Source organism: Brachyhypopomus gauderio, chromosome 14, assembly GCF_052324685.1.
Source record: "Brachyhypopomus gauderio isolate BG-103 chromosome 14, BGAUD_0.2, whole genome shotgun sequence".
Lineage (NCBI taxonomy): Eukaryota > Metazoa > Chordata > Actinopteri > Gymnotiformes > Hypopomidae > Brachyhypopomus > Brachyhypopomus gauderio.
In genome coordinates, this window is record NC_135224.1 from 6,988,714 (window position 1) to 7,010,366 (window position 21,653).

General features: G+C 46.5%; 1 protein-coding gene across 1 annotated transcript in view; it reads right to left on the minus strand.

Moving 5' to 3' along the window:
- The window catches only part of svep1 (sushi, von Willebrand factor type A, EGF and pentraxin domain containing 1), a 67,781-nt gene that overhangs the window by 11,040 nt on the left and 35,088 nt on the right, over positions 1 to 21,653 (minus strand). Inside the window, 34 exon segments of the mRNA XM_076973525.1 lie at positions 149 to 304; positions 529 to 757; positions 839 to 3,567; positions 3,708 to 4,380; positions 4,661 to 4,828; positions 6,177 to 6,368; positions 6,487 to 6,571; positions 7,602 to 7,721; positions 7,884 to 8,057; positions 8,270 to 8,440; positions 8,536 to 8,659; positions 9,140 to 9,264; positions 9,423 to 9,598; positions 9,743 to 9,944; positions 10,266 to 10,423; positions 10,839 to 11,040; positions 11,378 to 11,491; positions 11,883 to 11,996; positions 12,159 to 12,255; positions 13,171 to 13,259; positions 14,467 to 14,628; positions 14,784 to 14,945; positions 15,452 to 15,613; positions 16,148 to 16,273; positions 16,276 to 16,380; positions 16,488 to 16,599; positions 16,601 to 16,680; positions 16,894 to 16,999; positions 17,164 to 17,285; positions 17,456 to 17,647; positions 18,210 to 18,341; positions 19,547 to 19,654; positions 19,907 to 20,036; positions 20,152 to 20,270. Of these exon segments, the coding sequence (XP_076829640.1) occupies positions 149 to 304; positions 529 to 757; positions 839 to 3,567; positions 3,708 to 4,380; positions 4,661 to 4,828; positions 6,177 to 6,368; positions 6,487 to 6,571; positions 7,602 to 7,721; positions 7,884 to 8,057; positions 8,270 to 8,440; positions 8,536 to 8,659; positions 9,140 to 9,264; positions 9,423 to 9,598; positions 9,743 to 9,944; positions 10,266 to 10,423; positions 10,839 to 11,040; positions 11,378 to 11,491; positions 11,883 to 11,996; positions 12,159 to 12,255; positions 13,171 to 13,259; positions 14,467 to 14,628; positions 14,784 to 14,945; positions 15,452 to 15,613; positions 16,148 to 16,273; positions 16,276 to 16,380; positions 16,488 to 16,599; positions 16,601 to 16,680; positions 16,894 to 16,999; positions 17,164 to 17,285; positions 17,456 to 17,647; positions 18,210 to 18,341; positions 19,547 to 19,654; positions 19,907 to 20,036; positions 20,152 to 20,270 (7,916 nt within the window).

The following is a 21,653-nucleotide window of genomic DNA, read 5'->3' on the forward strand; positions in this document are numbered from 1 at the left end:
GCACATTACAGCAGAGGTGTGTATACTGTAGAGGATTTTGGATCTATATACAATGCATGATGTGCAAGTAAATGTGGTAGTGACAATATCACACAATAAAGAGTATATGGAAATGAAAGTAGCACAAATGGATATATTTTAGGTGTACCTGTAGTTCAAACCCTGGTAGACATGTGTACATTATCATGTCTCCATAATTGTAGCTTTTGCCTTTGATGTTTCCATGTAATGGGGGGAGGGGCTTCTCACAGATGACAGGCACACAAGAGTTGGAGGAGAAAAATGGAGACCACCTGCCAAAGAGCTAGATCAAATAATAATCAATATATTTATTACAAGCATTCATAACCAATTAAAACATCAATATGATCTAAATAATAATACAAAAATCTAACAATGCAGCCCGTAAATGAAAGAGCCTCACTGTGTAAATATTCATTACGTCAATATTAAATATTCTGTTTTGATTGTATTTAAAAAACACTAGGTTAACAATTACATTGCATTTGTTATTAAATGAAGCCATACCTCACATTCTGATAATCCTGGACCTTCAAGATTAAACCCAGATCTGCAGGAGATTGTTACGGTGCCTCCTACAGGTGTGAGCTGAGCTCCGGTGACTATGACATTGGTTTGGTTGGTGGGAATGCTGCATGGTATCGGTCGACACCTCACACTATGTTTGGACCAAGTGCCATCACTCTGACAGTTGACCGAGTCTGTTTGTGTGGCCAGTTCATAGCCATCTAGGCACCTGAAACAAAGAGAAACTATTATAAATGCTTTATTAGCTTTTGCGTGAGCAGTGACTAAATGAAAGTAAAAGTCCCATTACCTGTAATGAGCCTTGCTTCCATAAGTAAAAGCAGATTCCACAATTTCTGCATTTGGGACAAGAGGGGGCATTCCACAAGACACAGGATCACAGTGTACATTAGGTACTCCCCACCTGCCCAGCCTTCCACAAGAGAGATTAGGAGGTCCCCGTACACGATAGCCTGGTCTGCATCCATAAGTGACAGTATCAAACATAGTAGCACTGCCTATTACAACAGCATTGGGTACAGTTGGAGGAGGTGTGGAACATCTTCCCCTGCTACAAATGGGCACTCCTGGACTCCACACTCCTCCTTTGTCACACACTGCTTCTGTGGGTCCAAGAGTTTTATAGCCTTCGTCACAACGGAACCAGATACTGGCCCCACATGTGTGATCACGTCCAAGCACAACACCAAACTTTAGTTTTGGTGGGTTGCACACACATGGTCGACATTCTGGCACTTCCCCAAGCCAAATGCCTTCTGCTGCACAGCGTAAAATTGGACTCCCAATTGTCTCATATCCAGGGAAGCAAACATACTCCACCACATCCTCAAAATTAAAGCTTGAGCCATTCAGAAAGCCGTGGCTGATGTCCTCTGGTGGGTCACAGGTCACTATGTCACATCGTGGTGGAGGATCGTCCCATAGTCCATCACCTCTACAAACTAGGGTGGGATTTCCTGTTAAGGTATAGCCTTCATCACACTCGTAATTCACTTTGCCATTATAACCATAATTTGTTCCTGAGACACGACTATTTTTAACAATAGGTGGAGCACCACAGTCAGCTGGGAGGCACTTGGGGGCACTTTCACTCCATGTGCCATTGGCTAAACAAACACTTGTTGGTGCCCCTTGCAAGATGAACCCAGAGTTGCACTGAAATAGCACCCGCTTGCCGAAGGAATAGTCATCTCCTTTTACAAACACATTGCGTGAGACCAAGGGACGTCCACAAGACACAGCCTTACACCATGGTGCTATGCCATCCCATTTACCGTCCATTAGGCAAGTCCTGTTTGCCAAGCCTTGTAGAACGAATCCAGAATGGCACTCATAGAGAATCACTTCATTGAAATGAAAAGAATTTCCCACAACTTCACCATTAGCAATGCCTCCCGGGTCACCACAGTTGACAGGAACACACTTGGGTGCTTCATCACTCCACTGACGTCCAGAGATGCACTGTCGCATTTGCTGGCTGTCCAGTTCATACCCTTCATCACAGCTGTACTCCACCAAGCTGCCCAATGCAGTGTCCATTACTGTTGCTGAACCATGTTCAGGATTAGGGGGTGTCTCACACTCAGCAGGTACACACACAGGTGCTGTCCCGTTCCAAGTCCCATCCTCTTGACACACAAGTGCAACTCCACCACTAATATCATATCCTGGATGGCAATTATACTGGACTGTTGTTCCATGCAAATAGCTATTGTTTGTTAATAAAAGTTGGCCTGTTGTTTTGCGTTCTTCTCTTGACAACTCAGCAGAGGGATCTTGGATCTTCAAGTAATCACCAAAGTCAATGTGTGGAGGAAGGCCACAGTCTGCTGGTATGCAGATGGGTACTGAACTTGACCAACCATGTTCCTCACAGGTAAGGTGGTTCTCTCCTACAAGCAGGAAGCCTGGGAAACAACTATAGAATATAGTGGCACCAAACTTATGGGCCTGACCTTCAACAAAACCATTGTCAATTGGTTTAGGAGGCACGCAGTACACTTGTATGCAAGATGGAGCCTCCTTGTCCCATTTACCACTCTCCGTACAAGTAAGAGTCTCTGGACCTTCTAGACGATATCCTCGCTGACAGGAATAGGTCACAGACCTGCTAAAGTGAAGTTGTGAGTACTTGGCAGAGCCAAAGGGTATCTCTTTGGGTGGAGGACACTCAATGGGGTGACAAGCAGGTACTCCCCCAATCCAGGTACCACTCTGACCACACAGCACAGTTGAGTTGCCCACTAGGTCATACCCAGGCTTGCAACTATACAGTGCAGTGCTAAGATACATGAGACCCTGAACATCCACTATACCATTTGGTATTTCTTCAGGATGTGGGCACTCAACAGGAATACATTCTGGATGTGGGGTGCTCCAATGTCCATCAGCTTGGCAGCTAACAGAAGATTCCTTCCGAAGGGTAAAGCCAACCATGCAAGAATAGGTGATCACACTGCTAAAATAGGAAGATGCTGATGATGGATCACCAAAAAAAACCTCTGGTGGTGGTCCACAAGACACCTGCTTGCAGACTGGGAAGGAATCATTCCATTCCTGGGATGGGGTACATCGAAGAGTCCTTGCTCCATACAGTACATAACCATCTTCACAAGAAAGCTCCACAGTGCCTGAGTCTGAATCCATGCTTCGCAGTACTAAATGATTCTCCTCCAAAGGTGGTTCGGGGCACTTAACTGGGGAACAGTGAGGTGTTCGAGTCTTGTCCCAGTTGCCGTACTTTAAACAGGTCCATACAGGATCTCCACTAAGTTCATAACCCTCATCACAAACATATTCCACTTTACTTCCCACCTCAAACGTGGATCCAAGATAGTGCCCATGCTCAATATTAGAAGGTTTGGGGCAGGTCAGAAGAACACAGACCGGAAGGTCCCTGTTGGACCACTGTTTGTTGGCCATGCACATACGCTCAGGATTCCCAGTCAGGCGATAACCAGCATTGCAAGCGTATGTCACCTTATTGCTGTACACATAGTTGGGCTTTCTCGTGGACTCCTGAAAATGATAAAAGATACAACTAATGATAAAAGATACAACTAATGACAGATATCAGTCAAAAGGTCGACTCTACTAAGAACAAAGAGCATGTGTTTCAGAACAAATATCATAAAGCAACCAAACATTTGAGTAATCACCTGTATGTAGCCGTTAGTCAGTCGAGGTGGACTAGAACAAGCAATAGGTTGGCAAGTGGGTAAAACCCCGCCCCACTCTCCATTAGCTTTACATGTCCTCCTTTTCTCTCCTCTGATGTAGTAGCCCTTATCACAGGTATATGCAACCACAGCTCCAAAGCTGTAATTGTTCCCACTGACATAACCCCTCTCAATAGTCTCTGGTTTGGAGCATCTAACAGGAACACAGCCAATATCCATGGGTGAAGGTGACCAATTCCCTCCCATTAGACACTTCAAAGTTGCTGTGGTGTTGAGCACAAAGCCTTCTTCACATTTGTAGCTGACCTCTGTGTTACTTGCATACTTGGACTTATTGATGGAGTCCAGAATGGCGTGAGGTAGATCCGGGGGCCGTGGGCAGAAGTTGGCAATGCAGTGTGGCATACTGAGTCCATCGGGAGGTGCCCAAATGCCATCTGCATTACAGAACAGCTTGGTATTGTTGCCTGTGGTGTAGCCATCGTCACAGAAGTAGATAGCCGTGTCACCAAACAGTTGGTGTCCGGTGTCAGGGAGGGCATGGTCGACAGGTGGCGGTGGCCCACATGAACGAGGCACACACTGGGCGGAGTTATGACTCCATTCACCACTGGGCAAGCACTCCTGAGTTTCAGCACCAAGTAGTGTGTATCTGCATATGGTCAATACAAAACACTGTTAGCTACTTCTACATTTTTTGCAGAGTATATTATATTATTATAAGTAGGCTAATTAATGACTAAATGCCATTTCTTATTTTACTATCTTTCATATATTTGCTTTGAGTTATATATTTCAACTCACAAGAGTTCAAAATAAAATTGAACTCAAAACTCAATGAGGGTCATTTGAGTTACTTTATTTTGTTATGGAGGATTACTCGTGTTTTCATGGCAAAATGTATAAAGAAAAGTCTTGTGTGGTGCAGTTACCCCTCTTTGCAGATGTAGTGCACCTGACTGCCCAGAGTGAAGTTGTCTCCTTTGATCACAGCATCTGTCAAGCGAGGCGGTTCCCCACAATTCAGTCTGGCACAAACAGGGGGAGGGGATGTCCATTGTCCAGATGACTCACACTGCAGCTCCCTTGGGCCCTGGAGTCTTTACAGCAGAAAGATTTTATTACAGGTTCATCACCACAGGGCTGAGCATTCAGAATGGATAATTGAAAAGAACTGTTTTATCTGACCAGTATATTTATTTTTAGAGTATTTAATTTAGTGCAAAAAATTATTTATAAAAAGGGATGTACATAAAGTTTCTAATAAATATAATTAATAATTTATAACTTAATACATTTAATCTTATTCCTGTACTCAAGTGCTCCAGCCAGAGCAGGTTTTGTTGTTCTGCAACAGCATACTTTTACAGTACAGCCCCTGGCCCCTCCCCTTGGACATGTGTGCGCAGTCTGTGTCCGTTTATGTCCATATATATATTTCCTTTGGGTTTGGTTCCATGTGTGTGCGTTCATCCATCTCACCTGTGGCTCATCTCGTAAATGTAATGCATTGCTCTTGGTTCTTGTTTATGTAAAGGTATTTAATGTGTGTGTCGATGTTGTGATTGTCGCCCGTCTTTGTCTGAGAGCATAGTCAGTGTGTATCCTTAGTCAGTGTGTATCCTTATTGTCAGTATGCATCCTTACAGTCAGTGTGTATCCTTATAGTCAGTGTGTATCCTTATAGTCAGTATGCATCCTTATAGTCAGTGTGTATCCTTATAGTCAGTGTGTATCCTTATTGTCAGTATGCATCCTTATAGTCAGTGTGTATCCTTACAGTCAGTGTGTATCCTTATAGTCAGTGTGTATCCTTATAGTCAGTGTGCATCCCTATTGGCAGTGTGCATCCTTATTGTCAGTATTAGAACTATGTTGGGATAAGGATTATCCACATAACAATGCCAGTGTAAATGTACTCAAGGTGCCTTAAAGATTGCCATCTACTTCTACTACTTCAGAAGGTAGTCTGGGACACACTATTTAGCCAGATGTTCTACAAGCATGAATGTATTCATCTCCGCAAGCAACTGTTTAACAACCAACACCATTCACCATTGAACTGCATGAAGTATCTGTTCATGATCCATCCCAACATAATGCAAAAAATATGCTTCTTCAATTAACAATTGCATTCATGTAAATGATAAAGCAGCTATAATTATATTACATTGCACTGCATGTAACAAGAGAAAAGACACAAGCAGTTGCTTGTTAGGTAATATAACCAGATTTGCATTTTTTCAGTACTGTTAATTTCAATATGGCTAAACGGAGAATTTGACTATAAAATGTAAAGGCTTGTGATTAAAATCTTATCAGGATCAAATCCAGATAAACAACAAATGGCCTGGTCCAACCTTTCAAGCCTACATACCAGACCTTTTAAATCGCTAAAATCTTTTTGCAGTGCTGGCGAGATGGTAGTAGTGCACAATTCATTTTTACCTGTATCCCTCAGTGCAGGTGTATGTTAGAGTGGACAAATAAACTCTGCCATTGAGAGTGAACTCAGCATGGTCCACCACTAGGGGCTCTCCACAGGTGACAGGCTGACAGTCAGGTGGTGGTCTGTCCCATGTCAGGCTTGACCCACACTGGATTTCTGTTGGCCCTTGGAGGATGTAACCTTTTTCACAGCTGTTGGGGGGGAGATGATTATCTTATTACCTAAATAAATGACTCCACAGAACTCTATATTCCTGATCATAGCTGAAACACTCCTTATATTTAGCTCTTCTATCACAGACAGTGATACCTGAAAGTCACCTTGCTTCTGTATGTGAAGTTTGTCCCCATTAGGATTCCATGGTCAGGGACAGTAGGTGGACTGCATGATAGAGCTGAAAGAATTTTTAAAAACACATGTTAAATAAATGAAAGAAAATAAATCATCTCAGGTTTTACAAGTCATACAACTATCATACGGCTGCCAAGGCATTCTATGCCTTTACGTGTTTAATATGTTAATAGTCACATTTTAATCGACATTTCCAGCATTTGCCAGTATGAAGAGACACTTGTATGTATCAGAATGACACTACATGTGCTACCTGCTTTTAGCACCTTGGATGACCTGCTCTAGCTGGTGAGCTACAGGAGAATTTTTAGACTCCTTAGAAAAGCCTGCAGTATCCTGGGAGATATCAAGGCCCATTTCTGGACTTCCAGTGAAACCCAATCTCTCATTGTGCTGACACTGCCTGTCCAAACCAGCCCAGCGATGTGTACTAGCTTTTAGCAGCACAGCCACACTTCCCCCTGTGTGATCAGACCGTGATGTTATTAGTATTCATCTAAATGCATCTCTTCACATAAAAGATGTAGGGGGGTGGTGGGGGGGGGGGGGGGGGTGGTATTTCATCTAATGAGACTTGTATTTCATCTAAAACATTTTTTGCTGTTTGTCTTGTGGAGATATGCATGTGTAAATGCCAGGAATTACGTCTTGGTCTTATCTGAACTGCATGACTGCACAATCAAAACACATTTTTGGAAATCTTTAGGCTGGTGCCTAATGTTAAATGTCAGTCTACTTTTATGGGTAAGCCATTTGCATAAATTAAAGGATTAAAGTGTGATATTTCACTGTTTTCTTCTAATGGGTTGAATATATTCAGTAGTAAATGTCCAGCCTTGCTGTAGCATGTCTCCTGTCCTCCAGAACTGAAGTCCTCGCCCATTTCACGATGCTACATCTAATGCAGCTACCTGAATGGCATTTCACCTACAGTGATGATATCCGTCAGTGATGGCAAACCTATTGTGTGGCATGTCATGGCAAAGTCAGGAGGTCCTCTACTGTGTTTCTTTTGAATGCATTATGTAATGTGTTATTGATATGTTCTGTGTCTTGCTGTTGGCTTGTATTACCTGTGCAGGTCCTCCCGTCCCCAGTGTAGGGGTAGGTGCATGTACAGATGTGAGAGCCCTCTGTGTTGTGGCAGCTAGCATTCTCATCACAGTCTGAGCCCAAAGCACACTCGTCCACATCTAAACACACACACACACACACACACACACACACACACACACACACACACACACACACACACACACACACACACACACACACACACACACACACACACTAGGTAATCATATTCCATATGATTTATGTTTCACACGAGTGCATTATAATTTGCCCAGTCTTACCCAGACAGGCAGGCAGACTGCCGCCCCACTTGCCGCTGTTGGCACACTGTATCTTGCTCTCCCCGAGCAGATAGAAGCCGGGGTTGCACTGGTAAACCACTGAGCTCCCAGCATAAAAGTCGTCCCCCTGATACTGGCCATACTCCAGAGGGGGGGGTGCGCCACAGTTCGTCCCTGCAGAGAAACGAGGCAGGTCAAACTATTCTTCATTTGCCTAATGTACATTTGAGGACTTGTGTATGTATTTTGATCTACATTTCTGTAAATCTCTAACTATTTGTTAATGAGTTTGAAAGTCTTTTTATATGTTTGTGACTGTGTTCTTGTCCATTTGTGAGCGTCTGTGCTTGTGTGAGTCTGTCTTTGACTTCCGTCTGTATACTCACGATCACATCGAGGCTGCGAGTGGCTCCATGCACCTTTATTCTGGCACTGCTGCACAGGCTCCCCCACCAGGTAGTATCCGGGATTGCAGGAGAACTTTACCTGAGATCCTGGGGTCACAGCTTGACTGGAGGAGAGCAGGTTTGGAACTGTACCTTCCAGCAGGGGGCAGTCTAACACAAAAAAACACAAAGTATAACAGCTCCTGCTCACCAGTATGCTCACTGCTCATTACTGATTAAAAATATGTAGACTGTGAATTCCTCACCAGCACAGAACATGCTCTGAGGGCTGACTTTGACTCTGCCTGTGACCCCATGCAGAAAGTCCGGCCAGGCAAACACATCTCCCCTCTGTAGATCACTTGGACAACTGGTGGCCAAAGACCTGATCTGAGATCAGCAGCAGGAGGTCACACATTATAGCTACAATGCCAGAGCACCAACACCAGCAAACGCAGATCTTGCACTGAACCGATTCATGATAGGCTGAACGTTTTCAAGATGTTCACACAAGTACATTTTCAAGTATGATTTCTCTTATTCTGAACATCCAGAAAACAACACCCATGTTTATGGACACAGGTTGGAATGGGATTGAAGGTAGTGGGTGCTGTCCAGAGCCAGTATTGAGGCTCAAGATGAGATGAGTATTAATTCATTAATCAAATGAAGTAACACATGACGATATACTATTTTTCTTAACGTTTAGTCAAATTATTGATTTCCTTCTTGGGCGGCTATATAATAATTAAGATAATGTATGGACACATAGTAATTATTTCAAAGTAATAAACAATATATTTAACCTCGCAGTATTAGATAACAGCTGCATTATATATCTGTTATGATGGCAGCTTAGAGCAGATGTACCTGCTGGGGTGAGAGTACAGAATTCCATATGTTGAGCTGGCTGAGGGAACCCACGAAGGACTCCACAGGGTTGAAGCCCTCACCCCTCTGGTCTTGGTCTTGGCCCAGGACCAGAGCTCCCCCTCCTACATAACCGAAAGGAATCAGCTATTATGTAGTCCTAATACATATCCACAATAAACCCTTGTGGTTAACAGCATACTTTATTTAATTCTTCGTGCATTTGTTTTGTGCCAGTGCACGTGGAAGTGGGCTCTTGTGAGGGCAGACGTGAGAGCTGTACCTGGAATAGTGGTACCGACGGACAGGTTCTTCCCTCCATCCGAGGGGCTTCCGTCGATGTAAACTCTCCAGTCGCCGTCGGTGCTCCTCCACGACACGGCGATGTGGTGCCAGCGGCCGTCGTTCACGGCGGGGCAGTCCGTGATCTTCTCCTTCCCGTTAACGTAGAGCACCCAGCTAAAGGAGGCCAGGAGTGAGGGTCAGGGCTTTTATTATGTAGTTTATCACAATACACAAATGTGCTTACAAATGCTGTGCTAGGGGGACAGCAACAGGTTTAACGTCTCAGAAAGTGTCAAGTCGGTGAAAAGCATCTCTCACCCGTTGTAGTCAATGAGCAGGAAGGAATTGTCGCTTCCTCCCTCCACGGCATACGAGATGGGGGTGCCGTAGTTCATGGTGTCTGACGACCTCATCCAGAAGGCGCATGTGATTTGGTTGAGTGGAGGCATGAGGCCATCCATCATCACATAACCATGGATACCAGACACCTCAAACTCCAGGTCGAAGGAGAGAGACATCTCTGAGAGAAACAAAGCAAAGACAAAAACTAAGATTTCTGAGCGCCCAGGGGAAAGTCCCATTTCACCGCTCTTTAAAGCAAACGCTGCTCAAAAACAAGGAGACGACACCACTGGTTGTCTAAAGCAGGAACTATTGGGGCAGCTTCTGTATTCTGAACCTATCATAGTAAAGAAAGCTCTGATTTTGCTTGAAAAATGCTGGGAAGGACTAAAATCAAGTCTAACAACTTCTCCTTTCGGTCTGCAGTTGGTGGATCGACTTCTCCTTTCTGCCCGTTTGTCCATCTGTGTCTCTTCCTCTTCTGCCATGGCGTCTATACCTGTCTCACACCTGGTTCCGTTGAACCCAGGAGGGCATCGACAGGTGTAGCTTCCCACTCCATCCTCACACGTGGCTCTGTTCTCACAGGGGTTTGGTTCACACTCATCCTCGTCCACCTGGCACAGTTTGCCACTGTACCCTCTCACACACTCACACCTGCGGAGCACAGGCACGGAGACAGGTCATTAAGAGGCCAGATGGAACCGTTCTGAGTCAGTACTAAAGCTGGGATGGTTCTGCTCGATGTGGCAAATGAGGATCTGGGCCATATGTCTCTACCCTTGTGTCCCGTGAGCGTGTTGACTGAACCAACATGTAGTCAATGTGTGGTTAGCAATGGGGCTTACGATTTGTAATACTAATACCAAACAGAAATATATAAAGCTGTATACAACTTGTGACTTAGTGCTAATCCTGTAAATATAAAAGTTGCTTTGTGTAATGAATATCCATAGAAAATATCGCTAATCTCTAATTTGCCCCTTATTAATCTAAAAACCAATCAATGCAATGTACAACAACACCACAAAGCCCTTGCCAACCACATGGTTAACAAAGACTCATCGTTCACCTGAAGTCATTGATGGCATCCACACACGTCCCTCCGTTCAGGCAGGGGGCGCTGTAGCACTCGTCAACGTTCACCTCACAGCTGTCTCCAGTGAAGCCCTGACGGCAGGAGCAGGAGTATCCATCCGCTTTGTCTTTGCACACTCCCTCGTTCTGACAAGGACTGGATTCACACTCATCTATCTCCAGTTCACACCGGGGCCCTGCGGAGGAACGGCACGGCTGTACAAGCTTCACATGCAAATGTCTAAAAGTAAATTGGCCATGATAAACCTCACGATGATATTTTACCTTTAACAAAAACACAGCAACATTTATTATGTGTACTAATGGGAGAAATAAATTATATATATCAACTCAAAAATCAGCTTTTCCATGGAGATTGGACCAAAATGTGTAAAACTCAAAACATATGGTCACTGCCCTTGAAAAGTTATTGTTTTGGATATGAAAAGATTTTCTCAAAGAACTACGTCAGGACATAATTCCTCACTGTCTAAATGTGATTTTCACTTCATGAAGAAAAAATGCACTGCTCACCTGTGAATCCATCCATGCAGCTGCAAGAGAACCGATTCACCTCGTCCACACACACTCCCTCGTTCAGACACGGAGAAGAGCTGCATTCATTTATCTCAACCTCACACAGTGATCCTTCCACACACACACACACACACACACACACACACATACACACACACACACACACACACACACACACACACACACACACACACACACACACACACACACACACACACACACACACACACATGATCTTAATCATGACCAGGCCTCAGGAAGGAGGACAGTGGCTGAATGGAAAAGAACCATAAGATGAAGCATGTGTTGCAGACCTAATAAATCCACACTCAGCTCTAAACTCCACGGTGTCACACCAGGCCTAGTTCTAAAACTGAAAGACAAGTCCCTTTTCAGCCTGTGCCAGAATAGACTTGTTAAGCAAGTGGTGTTGACCCGGGAGCCTGTCGCGGGGGCCGTGTGCTCCTGTGACGTGCGCTGGCGGTGGGCTCGAGATGCCTACCCACAAAGCCTGGCTGACACTGGCACTGGAAGCCTCCCATGCCGTCTCTGCACAGGCCGCTGTTGTGACACGGAGCAGAGTCACACTCGTCGATGTCACTCTCACACTTCGCTCCTGAGGGGTCAGGAAACGAGGCAGACACACACATACTCCACATGACTGTGTAAAGTCTTAAATAAAGTCTTGCACACTCAGGACTGGTGACTGTGCTGGTTTATTCTGCTAAACACAGCGACGTGAATGATGCAGGTGTGACAGTGGTTGAGAGCAGACTACCTGTGAACCCTGGGAGACAGGTGCACACATATCCAACCCCCACCTCCTCACAGGTGCCCTGGTTCTGACATGGGTTCAGGAAGCACTCATGGAACATCTGTGAAGCAAAGCACAGTAGGTGACTAGGGAGTTTTTCCTTGCCACTGTCGCCTTTGGCTTGCTCACTGGGGGCTAGGACTCGGCACTTGTAAAGCTGCTTTGTGACAACAACTGTTGTAAAAAGCGCTATATAAATAAAATTTGATTGATTGATTGATTGGTGATGGTGGAACTGATCCATTCAGTAGAACTAATGACAGAGAGAGATGGTCGTCTTTAGCCTGAGATGGATTAAGCTGTGGGATCTGGAACTAGTGTCAGCTCATAGACATCCCAGTCATGGGCAAATATAAAACTTGGTCTTTGCTGTCTTGATATGTCATCCACATCATCTAGAGTTTGCAGAACATCTTTCAAATAGATAGACATTAAAGTGAGAAACCATTCAGAAGTTCGAGCTGCTCCTGAGGGTGCCAAGTGCTCATTCTGGTGATATACTACCCACCAGATTTTAGCTGCAGAGGGCAATGTTCCTCTACGCTATATGAAACCCAGAATGTGCTTTATTATGAGGGGTGGCTGCTGTTTTTGGGAGACATATTTGAAAGAGAAATAATTAAAACGGGCCAGTTCCAGAAATACACAAATTGATCTGCACTGCTAGCACTCAAATGTTTCCCTGCAGTCAGATTTCTGTAGCTAGGCCAATTTATTGTTCTGTTTTATAGTGCTGTTTTATATGCTTGTCTGGTATGCTGACTTGAATGAAGGATATTTTAGACAGTTTTACTGTAGCTAAGATTCATAGTAACAAGCTCACCTGGCTATAGTAGTGGGCAGGGTCACCGAGATAAGCTCACCTGGCAATAGTGAGGTGCAGGGTCATAGTAGTACATATAGTACTATGTAAATTATTTTGAATCTCCCAAGAAAGTGATTAGAAAACAGGCTGATTTGATGCCAGCCCACTCACCTGACTGCTGGCCTGATAGTCTTTCCTCACCACGACCTCTGGAGCTGTAGTTGCACTTTCTTCCTTCGGCAAGAAACTGGAGCCAAAACCTGTGAGTAAGCAGAGAGAGAGAGAGAGAGAGAGAGAGAGAGAGAGAGAGAGAGGGAAAGACCAAGAAAGAGAGAAAATGTGACAGCTGATTCGGTGGCATCCCCCTGCTCCCCTCCTCCCCCCTCCCTTCCTCCTCCTCCTCCTCCTCCCTTTCTCCTCCTCCTCCTCCTCCTCTCCCTCCTCCTCCTCTTCTGTTGCCTGCAGCTCTTCTCCTGTATGTAAGGAGAGTCTCCTGCTGTTCGGCCAGCACCGGAGCACCTGGCACTGACTCCTCACAGCCATCTGTCTATTTCACTATGTCAAAATGTTATTAAATTACATTTGCTTAAATACTTCAGTCCTCTATAAATGTGTTTAAAGGAGCAAATGCGTCTTTATTTGCTTGTATATTGTGGAGACCTACAGAATTAGGTGAAAAGTTCTGCTTAAACCTTCCAGCTGTGGACCATACGAGTGTGGATGAGTGATGACCGTGAGACGCCTGGAGGAAACACTGATCCGTTTGTTGAAACACGACTGCTTCAGCACATCCTCTTAACGTCCAAATCACTGAAATCATCTTCTACTCAGATGGACATAATTGCGCTTCACTGTACAGAAGTCCTCCATAAACACCCGAAACTCTCCTCTGGGTGCAGTTGAGGTCAATGCGGGGAAATACAGCTCCATCCCGTATTATGGCTAGCAGGCAGATGTTTATGAAAAGACGAGTGAGAATTATGCGGTTCATATCATCACCCTCTCCCCATTCCAAAACCACATCACTCCTCTAAAATCTTCTCTGGGCTCCAGATAAAAGCATATGGACTATAAGACCTCCTCCATCCTCTCCATGGATTGGCTCCACCCTTCTGACCTCACCTCCACTACTGTCCTCATCACTCCACCCAACTCCTCCACTCCTGCTCTCCTGCTCATCACTCTCCCATTTTCATCTCTCTGCTCTTGGGAGTTCGGTGGAGGCTCCAGCCCCATAGCACCCCGTGTGTGGATCACCGTCCTCCTACAACCGTTCAAACTCCACCTCAGCACTCATCTCTTCACCTCCACCTGTTCGGTTTTTGTCTGTTTTGTCGTGTTGTCTAGCTATATCATCCCTCCCATTTCCTCTATTTGTAATGCTGAGTTCCTTGAAAGGTCTCTTGAGATCTTTGAAAGGTGCATGAAAATGTAATGTATTATTATTATTATTATTATTATTATTACTGGAGCATTGCTGGATGGTCCTGGCTCCTGTGACGGTGGTGGTGCCATAGAAGGGGCAGGAGAGGCAGTAGGATCTGCCCTCATCAGGCTGGTAGTAGTCACGGGGGCAGGGGTAACATGGGACCAGCCCCGTCCTGGAGAAATGACCTGCAGTGCATGGAACTAGAGTGGCAGAGTGAGAGAGAGAGAGAGAGAATGAAAGAATGACAGAAGAAGAGAGGAAGAAACATGTAAGAGGAAGGAGAGGACACGATGTGGGAGGTGTGGAATGTGTCGTCGTGTGCATCTCACGGCTAATACTGAAGACATGAACACACCTCCACACTCGCTGGCTTCCACGGCTCCACGGACGACGGTGGAGGTGCTGGGCGGGCAGGGCAGGCAGAACCGCGACCCAGAGCCAGGCTGGTATTCGCCCAGTGGGCACGACTCGCACGTCTCCAGCCCACTCAGCGACGAGCTGCCCGGCTTGCATTGTGCTGCATGTGCAAACACACACACGTGAACACATACAGAAGGACATACACACACACACGTGAACACATACAGAAGGACATGCTTACACACACACTCGGGAGCACATACAGAAGGACATGCTTACACACACACTCGGGAGCACACGTGCAAAAACACACAAGAAGACACGTGCTCTAAACGAATGGTTGTCTTAAATGACAATGGAATAGGAAAGAACTAGAAGAGTAAAAATAAAGACAAAGTAAAAGGTGAATAAGGGTGAATTTGATAATGGGTTGAAGAAATCTGATATTTTTTGATTAATTAAACCTTTAAAATCTAATGACTTGCCAGTGGCTGTAATTTCTTACATTCACATTTTTCGTATTAGTTTTAATGTAGCTACTTAATCATTCCCAGATTATATCAATTAAAATATGTCATAAGATCAACTTTTGTTCTTAACTAAGGTCCATCAGAAGTGAATGAGGAAGACAAGCGGAGGGTGGATGAAGGTCGAGGGACTTGCCTCTGCACTCGGCCAGGCTGCGGGAGTGGAGGTACGGGGTGGAGGAGCCGGCGGGGCACTTCTTACACTCCATCTGGCCCTCCGCGTCCTGGTAGGAGCCCCTCCTGCAGCTCTCACACTCAGCGTGCTCCGCCGAGAAATACGTCCCCACCGGGCACTGCACTACAGGACAGAAGGCACCGCGTTGGCCGGCTTCAGATCTGACCGAGCGCTGCGTCCCGTTTCAGTGCTATGACCAAGGCAGTATGGGCCGCCAGCCATGGACTCAATTTCTCAAGGTCTTTTCACTCAAGTCGGTTCAGTGGATCCATGTTCAAACGCCAAAAGCAATATGGTCGTTCCGTACTCGAATGTTAACGAGACGATTTTATAAAAGACATTTCTACTTCACGATAGCTATCGCTAAAATAACGAGAAATCCCTTGTCGCTTTCCTGGGGTCTGTAATCGGCAATTAAGAAGGTCACAGCAGCCTGGCCACACTAGGAAATCTTTCCACAAGGAAGTAGTTCTCCTTGCCGAGCTGTTTGTCTTTATCGAGCACGCATAAAGAGACAAAGAGTAAATGAAGGATAAACTAATCCTGGAGAAAGGTGTGACAGGAGGTCATGGGAGGGAAGCGCGGAGGTCAGTGATTGGCTGTCCGTTTGTGGGAGTCGTCAAAGAAACGAGGTTTATCATTTACAGCTTCACTCACCACACATGCGGCCTTTGAGCACGGAGCCTGGCTGGCAGAAGAGCGAGGCCCTCCTGCTCTCCAGGGACTTGGGGTCGGCCACGATCATCTGCGACGACACGTGGAACGTGCTCAGTGGCTGCTGCTCAGCGTCCGCTTCAGCCGATTGGTCAGCAGCTCCAGGGTGCGCAAGAGCCGCTTCTGATTGGCTACTTCCGCGGAGTCGTTCCTCGACAGGGGCAGTGGGATGCTTGCTGGGAAAAAGGAGAGGTATTGGGAGAGACTGCCCCCTGGTGGCTGGGGGCGAGAGTAGCACTATGGCTGTAAGCTGCTGACTGCAGAGAAGGACAGTGTATTCTACCTGTGATGTTGAAGTATATCTGAATCTTCTGATCACGAGTGGGCCTGTTGTTCCCGCGGTTGCGTTTCGCCCTTATATGGGAATCCTGATCGAACACACCGTCCTGCTGCAGCGGGGGTGTGTTGGTGGTCCAGAGAAAAGCCACTGTCAAAGTACGCATAGTCCTGCCCATTACTGACCCACCCTCCGGGTCCTGGGAAAGGAGAGAGAGAGAGAGAGAGAGAGAGAGAGAGAGAGAGAGAGAGAGAGAGAGAGAGAGAGAGAGAGAGAGAGAGAGAGGAGAGAGAGAGAGAGAGAGAAAGAGGCATCACAGGTGGCATGAAGGCTCGTGATTGGTGACTGGTGATTGGTGGGGATTGCTGGGCTGGTGTGCTCTGGGCTCCGCCCTATGGCAATGATTTCTCACCAATTGCGAATCCATTTGGATAGTCGTAGTTGTACTCCAGACACTGCCCTTGTGACATCACTTCCAGTTTACAGTTGATATCATCTCCACTACAGATTTTAGGAACCTTTAGAGAGAGATGAAAACACAGGATGAGGGGGGGTGTCCATCAGCCCATGTCTGACGTTTTTCAACTGTTATGTCTGGTGTTTGTGTGTGAGAGTGTGTGTGTGTGTGTGTGTGTGTGTGTGTGTGTGTGTGTGTGTGTGTGGAGTGTGTGTGTAGTCTCACTAAGCCTCCTAGAACAGAGTTGAAATCCCCAGAGAAGGACTTGAGCAGGTTTGGGTCATCACAACGTGACGCTTTGAACAGCATCTCAAAGGGCTTAAAACCATTGTTGGCTATTCTGTTCACTGTGAAAAAAAAAAACTCATGTGAAATCATCATTAAAACTTAAACATATATACTGTATATCACTCAAATCGAATAAACGCCACATGATCAGATGAAATGATGAAACAACATGGAGGACATCAGGGTACTGATGTGGCTGGGAAAAAAGCATCAGATGGGAGGCACTCACGAGAGCAGTCTGGCCTGTCTGGCAAGCGTGCTGGCTCCCACAGGCCATTGTTGGGGCAGAAGTAGCTGTGCACGGCATTCTGGGTAAGACTGTAACCCTGTTTGCAGACAAGGGTGCAGTTGACACCCTTTTCCTCCTTCAAGCAGGAGAAGTCTGCGTTTACGGGCTCATACGGCTGCTCACACGTAGAGCCTGGGAGACACAGCAGGACAGACATCAGGAGTGTAACACAGCAGGACACACATCAGGAGTGTAACACAGCAGGACACACATCAGGAGTGTAACACAGCAGGACACACATCAGGAGTATAACACAGCAGGACACACGTCTGGAGTGTACCACGGCAGGACAGACATCAGGAATGTAACACGGCAGGACAGACATTGGTAGTGTAACACAGCAGGATACACGTTGGGAGTGTAACACAGCAGGACAGACATCAAGAGTCTAACACAGCAGGACAGACATCAAGAGTCTAACACAGCAGGACACACGTCTGGAGTGTAACACGGCAGGACAAACATCAGGAGTGTAACACAGCAGTACACACATTGGGAGTGTAACACAGCAGGACAGACATAGGGAGTGTAATTCAGCAGTACACACATTGGGAGTGTAACACAGCAGGACATTCATCAAGAGTGTAACACAGCAGGACACACATCAGGCACACTCTCAGAGTGCATATGCTGTACATTATAAACATACTCTCAAAAAAAGAGGAATGTGACTGAGATATTTAGGCAGACTTACCTTTCACTGTAACGATGAGCTCACAGGTGCGGTTGTTGCCAGACGGGTCTGTGGCTGTGTAGAACACGGCTGTCTCTCCAACAGGAAATGCATCACCAGAGGAGTGTGAGCTGCTGATGTTTAAACGGGCACCTGGGACAGTGTGGACAGCAGATGTTTACATGAGCCGAAGGCACGCTGCAGTTCCACATCACAACCATCATTTGCATTTATAAACTACTAGACCACGAAAGAAACAACCAGCCATTCCTCGGTCCTGGAGAGGGCCTGACACTCACGCTTTTCAGCCGTGTAAGCCTGCACCCCAGTGGTTAACCCTAAAGCCTTAATAGACAGGGTGGTGCTGACGTGGGTCTCAGGCTCTCTGGAGAACACCAGGACTCAGTGCCAAAGCAGACAGAGCTGGAGCAGGGGAGCTGGCTAATAACACAGCAATAAGGGTGTAGCACGATGAGAACTTAAAGACTGTAGTGTGAGACCGTCAGACACACACACACACACACACACACACACACACACACACATGTCTTTTCCACAGTAAAGAGAGAGGTTCCAGGTCCATTCCAAGCTGTCTGACAAACGTCTGGGTGCTGCTCTCCTAAACATAGCCCAGAGTTAGGGTGTGGCCTTGGAAACCAGTGCAGTGGTGACGCCAGGGCGACGTTTATGTGCCGTCAGCAAGCTCCCTCAGAGCATCCACATTTCATCACAGTGTGTGTGTGTGTGTGTGTGTGTGTGTGTGTGTGTGTGTGTGTGTGTGTGTGTGTCTGGAATGTTTGTGGGTAATCCCCATGTGTCCGGAGGGCCCTCCATCACCGCAACTCCATGGAGATCTGTGTCACTTCATTTAGTTTGTGTCTCGTTCATGCAGATTACTGTAAATGCTCAACCCAGTGCAGAAAACATGTGCTTTTTATCTCTCATTCTTTCCACGCCTGTGTCCAGTATGGCGATAAACCCCTTATCACTCCTGTCCAATAAGTGCTCTATGTAGGGAAATATTTCCTGAACGCAGTCCCTAAAATGCCTGTGAATCTAATGATGGTTTTGGATGAAGGCTGGGGGTGATGAGTCTAGCACACGCTCACTAGGTGTGCTATCTCCATGGCGACTGCTCAACCACACAACGTCTTCACAACCGTGTATTTTATTCTCACGCCTGCGGGTCCGAGACTTTTCCAATATGGGCAACAATTTTCCTGGATTCACTCTGACAGCTGACTGGGAAGAAATAAGAAAATGTGAAAATATCATGCCCTTATTCACTAACTCCATCTCTGTTTCTCATCTTCGTTTCCATCTCTCGTTCCCCCCCTCCTCCCTCTGTGGGCGTGTACCTGAATTGTCTGAAAACTGTGGCTCTTCCCAGTAGACGAGCGTCACTCTGTCTGTGGCCTGAATCGTGGGTGGAGAACGGCACCTGTCAATCAAAGGAGGCTCCGTATCTGAGGACAAAGAAACGCTTTTAGAATTTGGACTAAATATGGCAACATTACCAACATAAGAAAACCACATGACGCTATTTCTCTCACACAGGGCATTCTGCACCTGGGGGAATTCCTATGAGAAAAACGGTGGGATGGAGGGTGAAGGTGGAGGGTTTAGAGGGTGGGGCACGTGTTTGGAGGGTGGGGGTTTGGAGAGTGGAGTGTGTGGTTGGCGGGTTCACAGACTGGGTGAAGCGGAGTGCGACCCACCAACGACGGTGACGGTGAAGGAACAGTTGGCCCTGTTGCCAGCGCGGTCAGTTGCTGTGTAGGTGATGAGCTCGGTACCGATGGGGAACGGCTGAGTTGGGTTCAGAACAGGCGTCACCTGGACGGCCACCTGCGGGACGGAACCGGACACATTCTGAATGACGCACTTGCAGTAAAGGAGGCGCCACTCTCGTTTCTCAGACATCTAGGCAAAGACGAGCAACGGGAAGAGGAGCAAAGCATACCTCCTCTCCGGAATTGTCTCCCAGCACCGGAGCGTCCAGCGTGATGTTAGATGACCCCTGACGTTTGTCCGTTTCCATCACTATATCCCCAGGGCATTCAATCCATGGGGGCTCTGCGTCTGGGAACATTATGAAAGAAAATGTCCTTTTAAAAATTAAATGAACGGACCTCACGTGAGACGTGAGCCACACGTTATCACTGTTTGTGCAGCGCTGACTAGACACGGTGTCAACGGGTTCTGTTACAGGTTTGCAATCTGAACGAGGCAGGACACCCAGCATCACCTAACGCACAACCCAGATCCCCACTCTCTCTTCTCATAGCACATCTGACCCGAATGTAGTCGGCACAGACCACGGATGACACAACCCAATCCAGCCTCCCCTGCTTGGAGCCTTTACAGGTACAAACTGTTTTGCAGCTGCTCACACACAAGGTGGCCTGGAGCCCAAGAGTTTCACAGCACTGACCTGGAGTCACACGCTTACTGTTCATGTAAAACCATCTGTTAGCACATGGGGAGAATAAAGCTGATCTTGGGTCAGTATTTTTACTGTCAACACACCGATCAAGCGATTTGTATGGATGTTGTGACCGCTTGTGACATTCATTGCAAAAGGATTGCATCACCTCTACATTACATTACAAGCACAAACATGTAGCACACAGCGTCTAATCCGCATTGATTTAACAGTAATTAGACAGCATCAGAATGCAGGTCTGTAGTAAGGGGAATGAAAGAGGGAAGGTAGCTGGCCAGCTCTGCGTATTAGTCACTGGTTCAGGCCCGCAAGCAGCAGGGAGACTTAATCAAGCAGTCTGTGTTCTGTCTTCACAGGCCAAACACATAGTTGCGGGTGAGAGTAATAGACTTCATCAAACAGTCTGGCTGGGAGTCAGGAACGCGGGGCCAGCATTGGTGCTCAAATAATATACGCACACGAAGAAGTGAGAACACACAAACCCATGACACGGCACACGCATGGATAGTCAGACTGACAGACACTGATACGTGTGCACACACAAACAAACACACACAGTTGTTACTCAGAAGAAAAGGAATCCCCTTTCCGGAAAGAAATGAAAACAAACACATAAGGTGGTAGACACACACACACACACACACACACCTACTACACAACCACAGCACACTACACAGACACACACTTTGGACATGGAGAGAGGCCCTTCCCCACTGTTGCCCACGGTGAATGAGCAGGTAGAGGGGGCGTCTCTCTGATAGATAGCAGAACTAACTGATGGTGCCCTCCCATTAGTTACAGCTTTGCAGTTTCTAGTCCGCCTCCAGACACTCTCCAACCATGCATGCTGGGTAATGCTGGAATCTTTGAGGTTTGCACGCACCATATCTGATGAGTTCACATGAAGGGCTGGTGGGTATTATGGGGGGGGGGGGGGGGGGTTCAGCAGGGTGTCACAGCAGTAAAAGACGACCCCCTGCTGCACCACACATTCCATCCACAGACCCGACATCCACCAT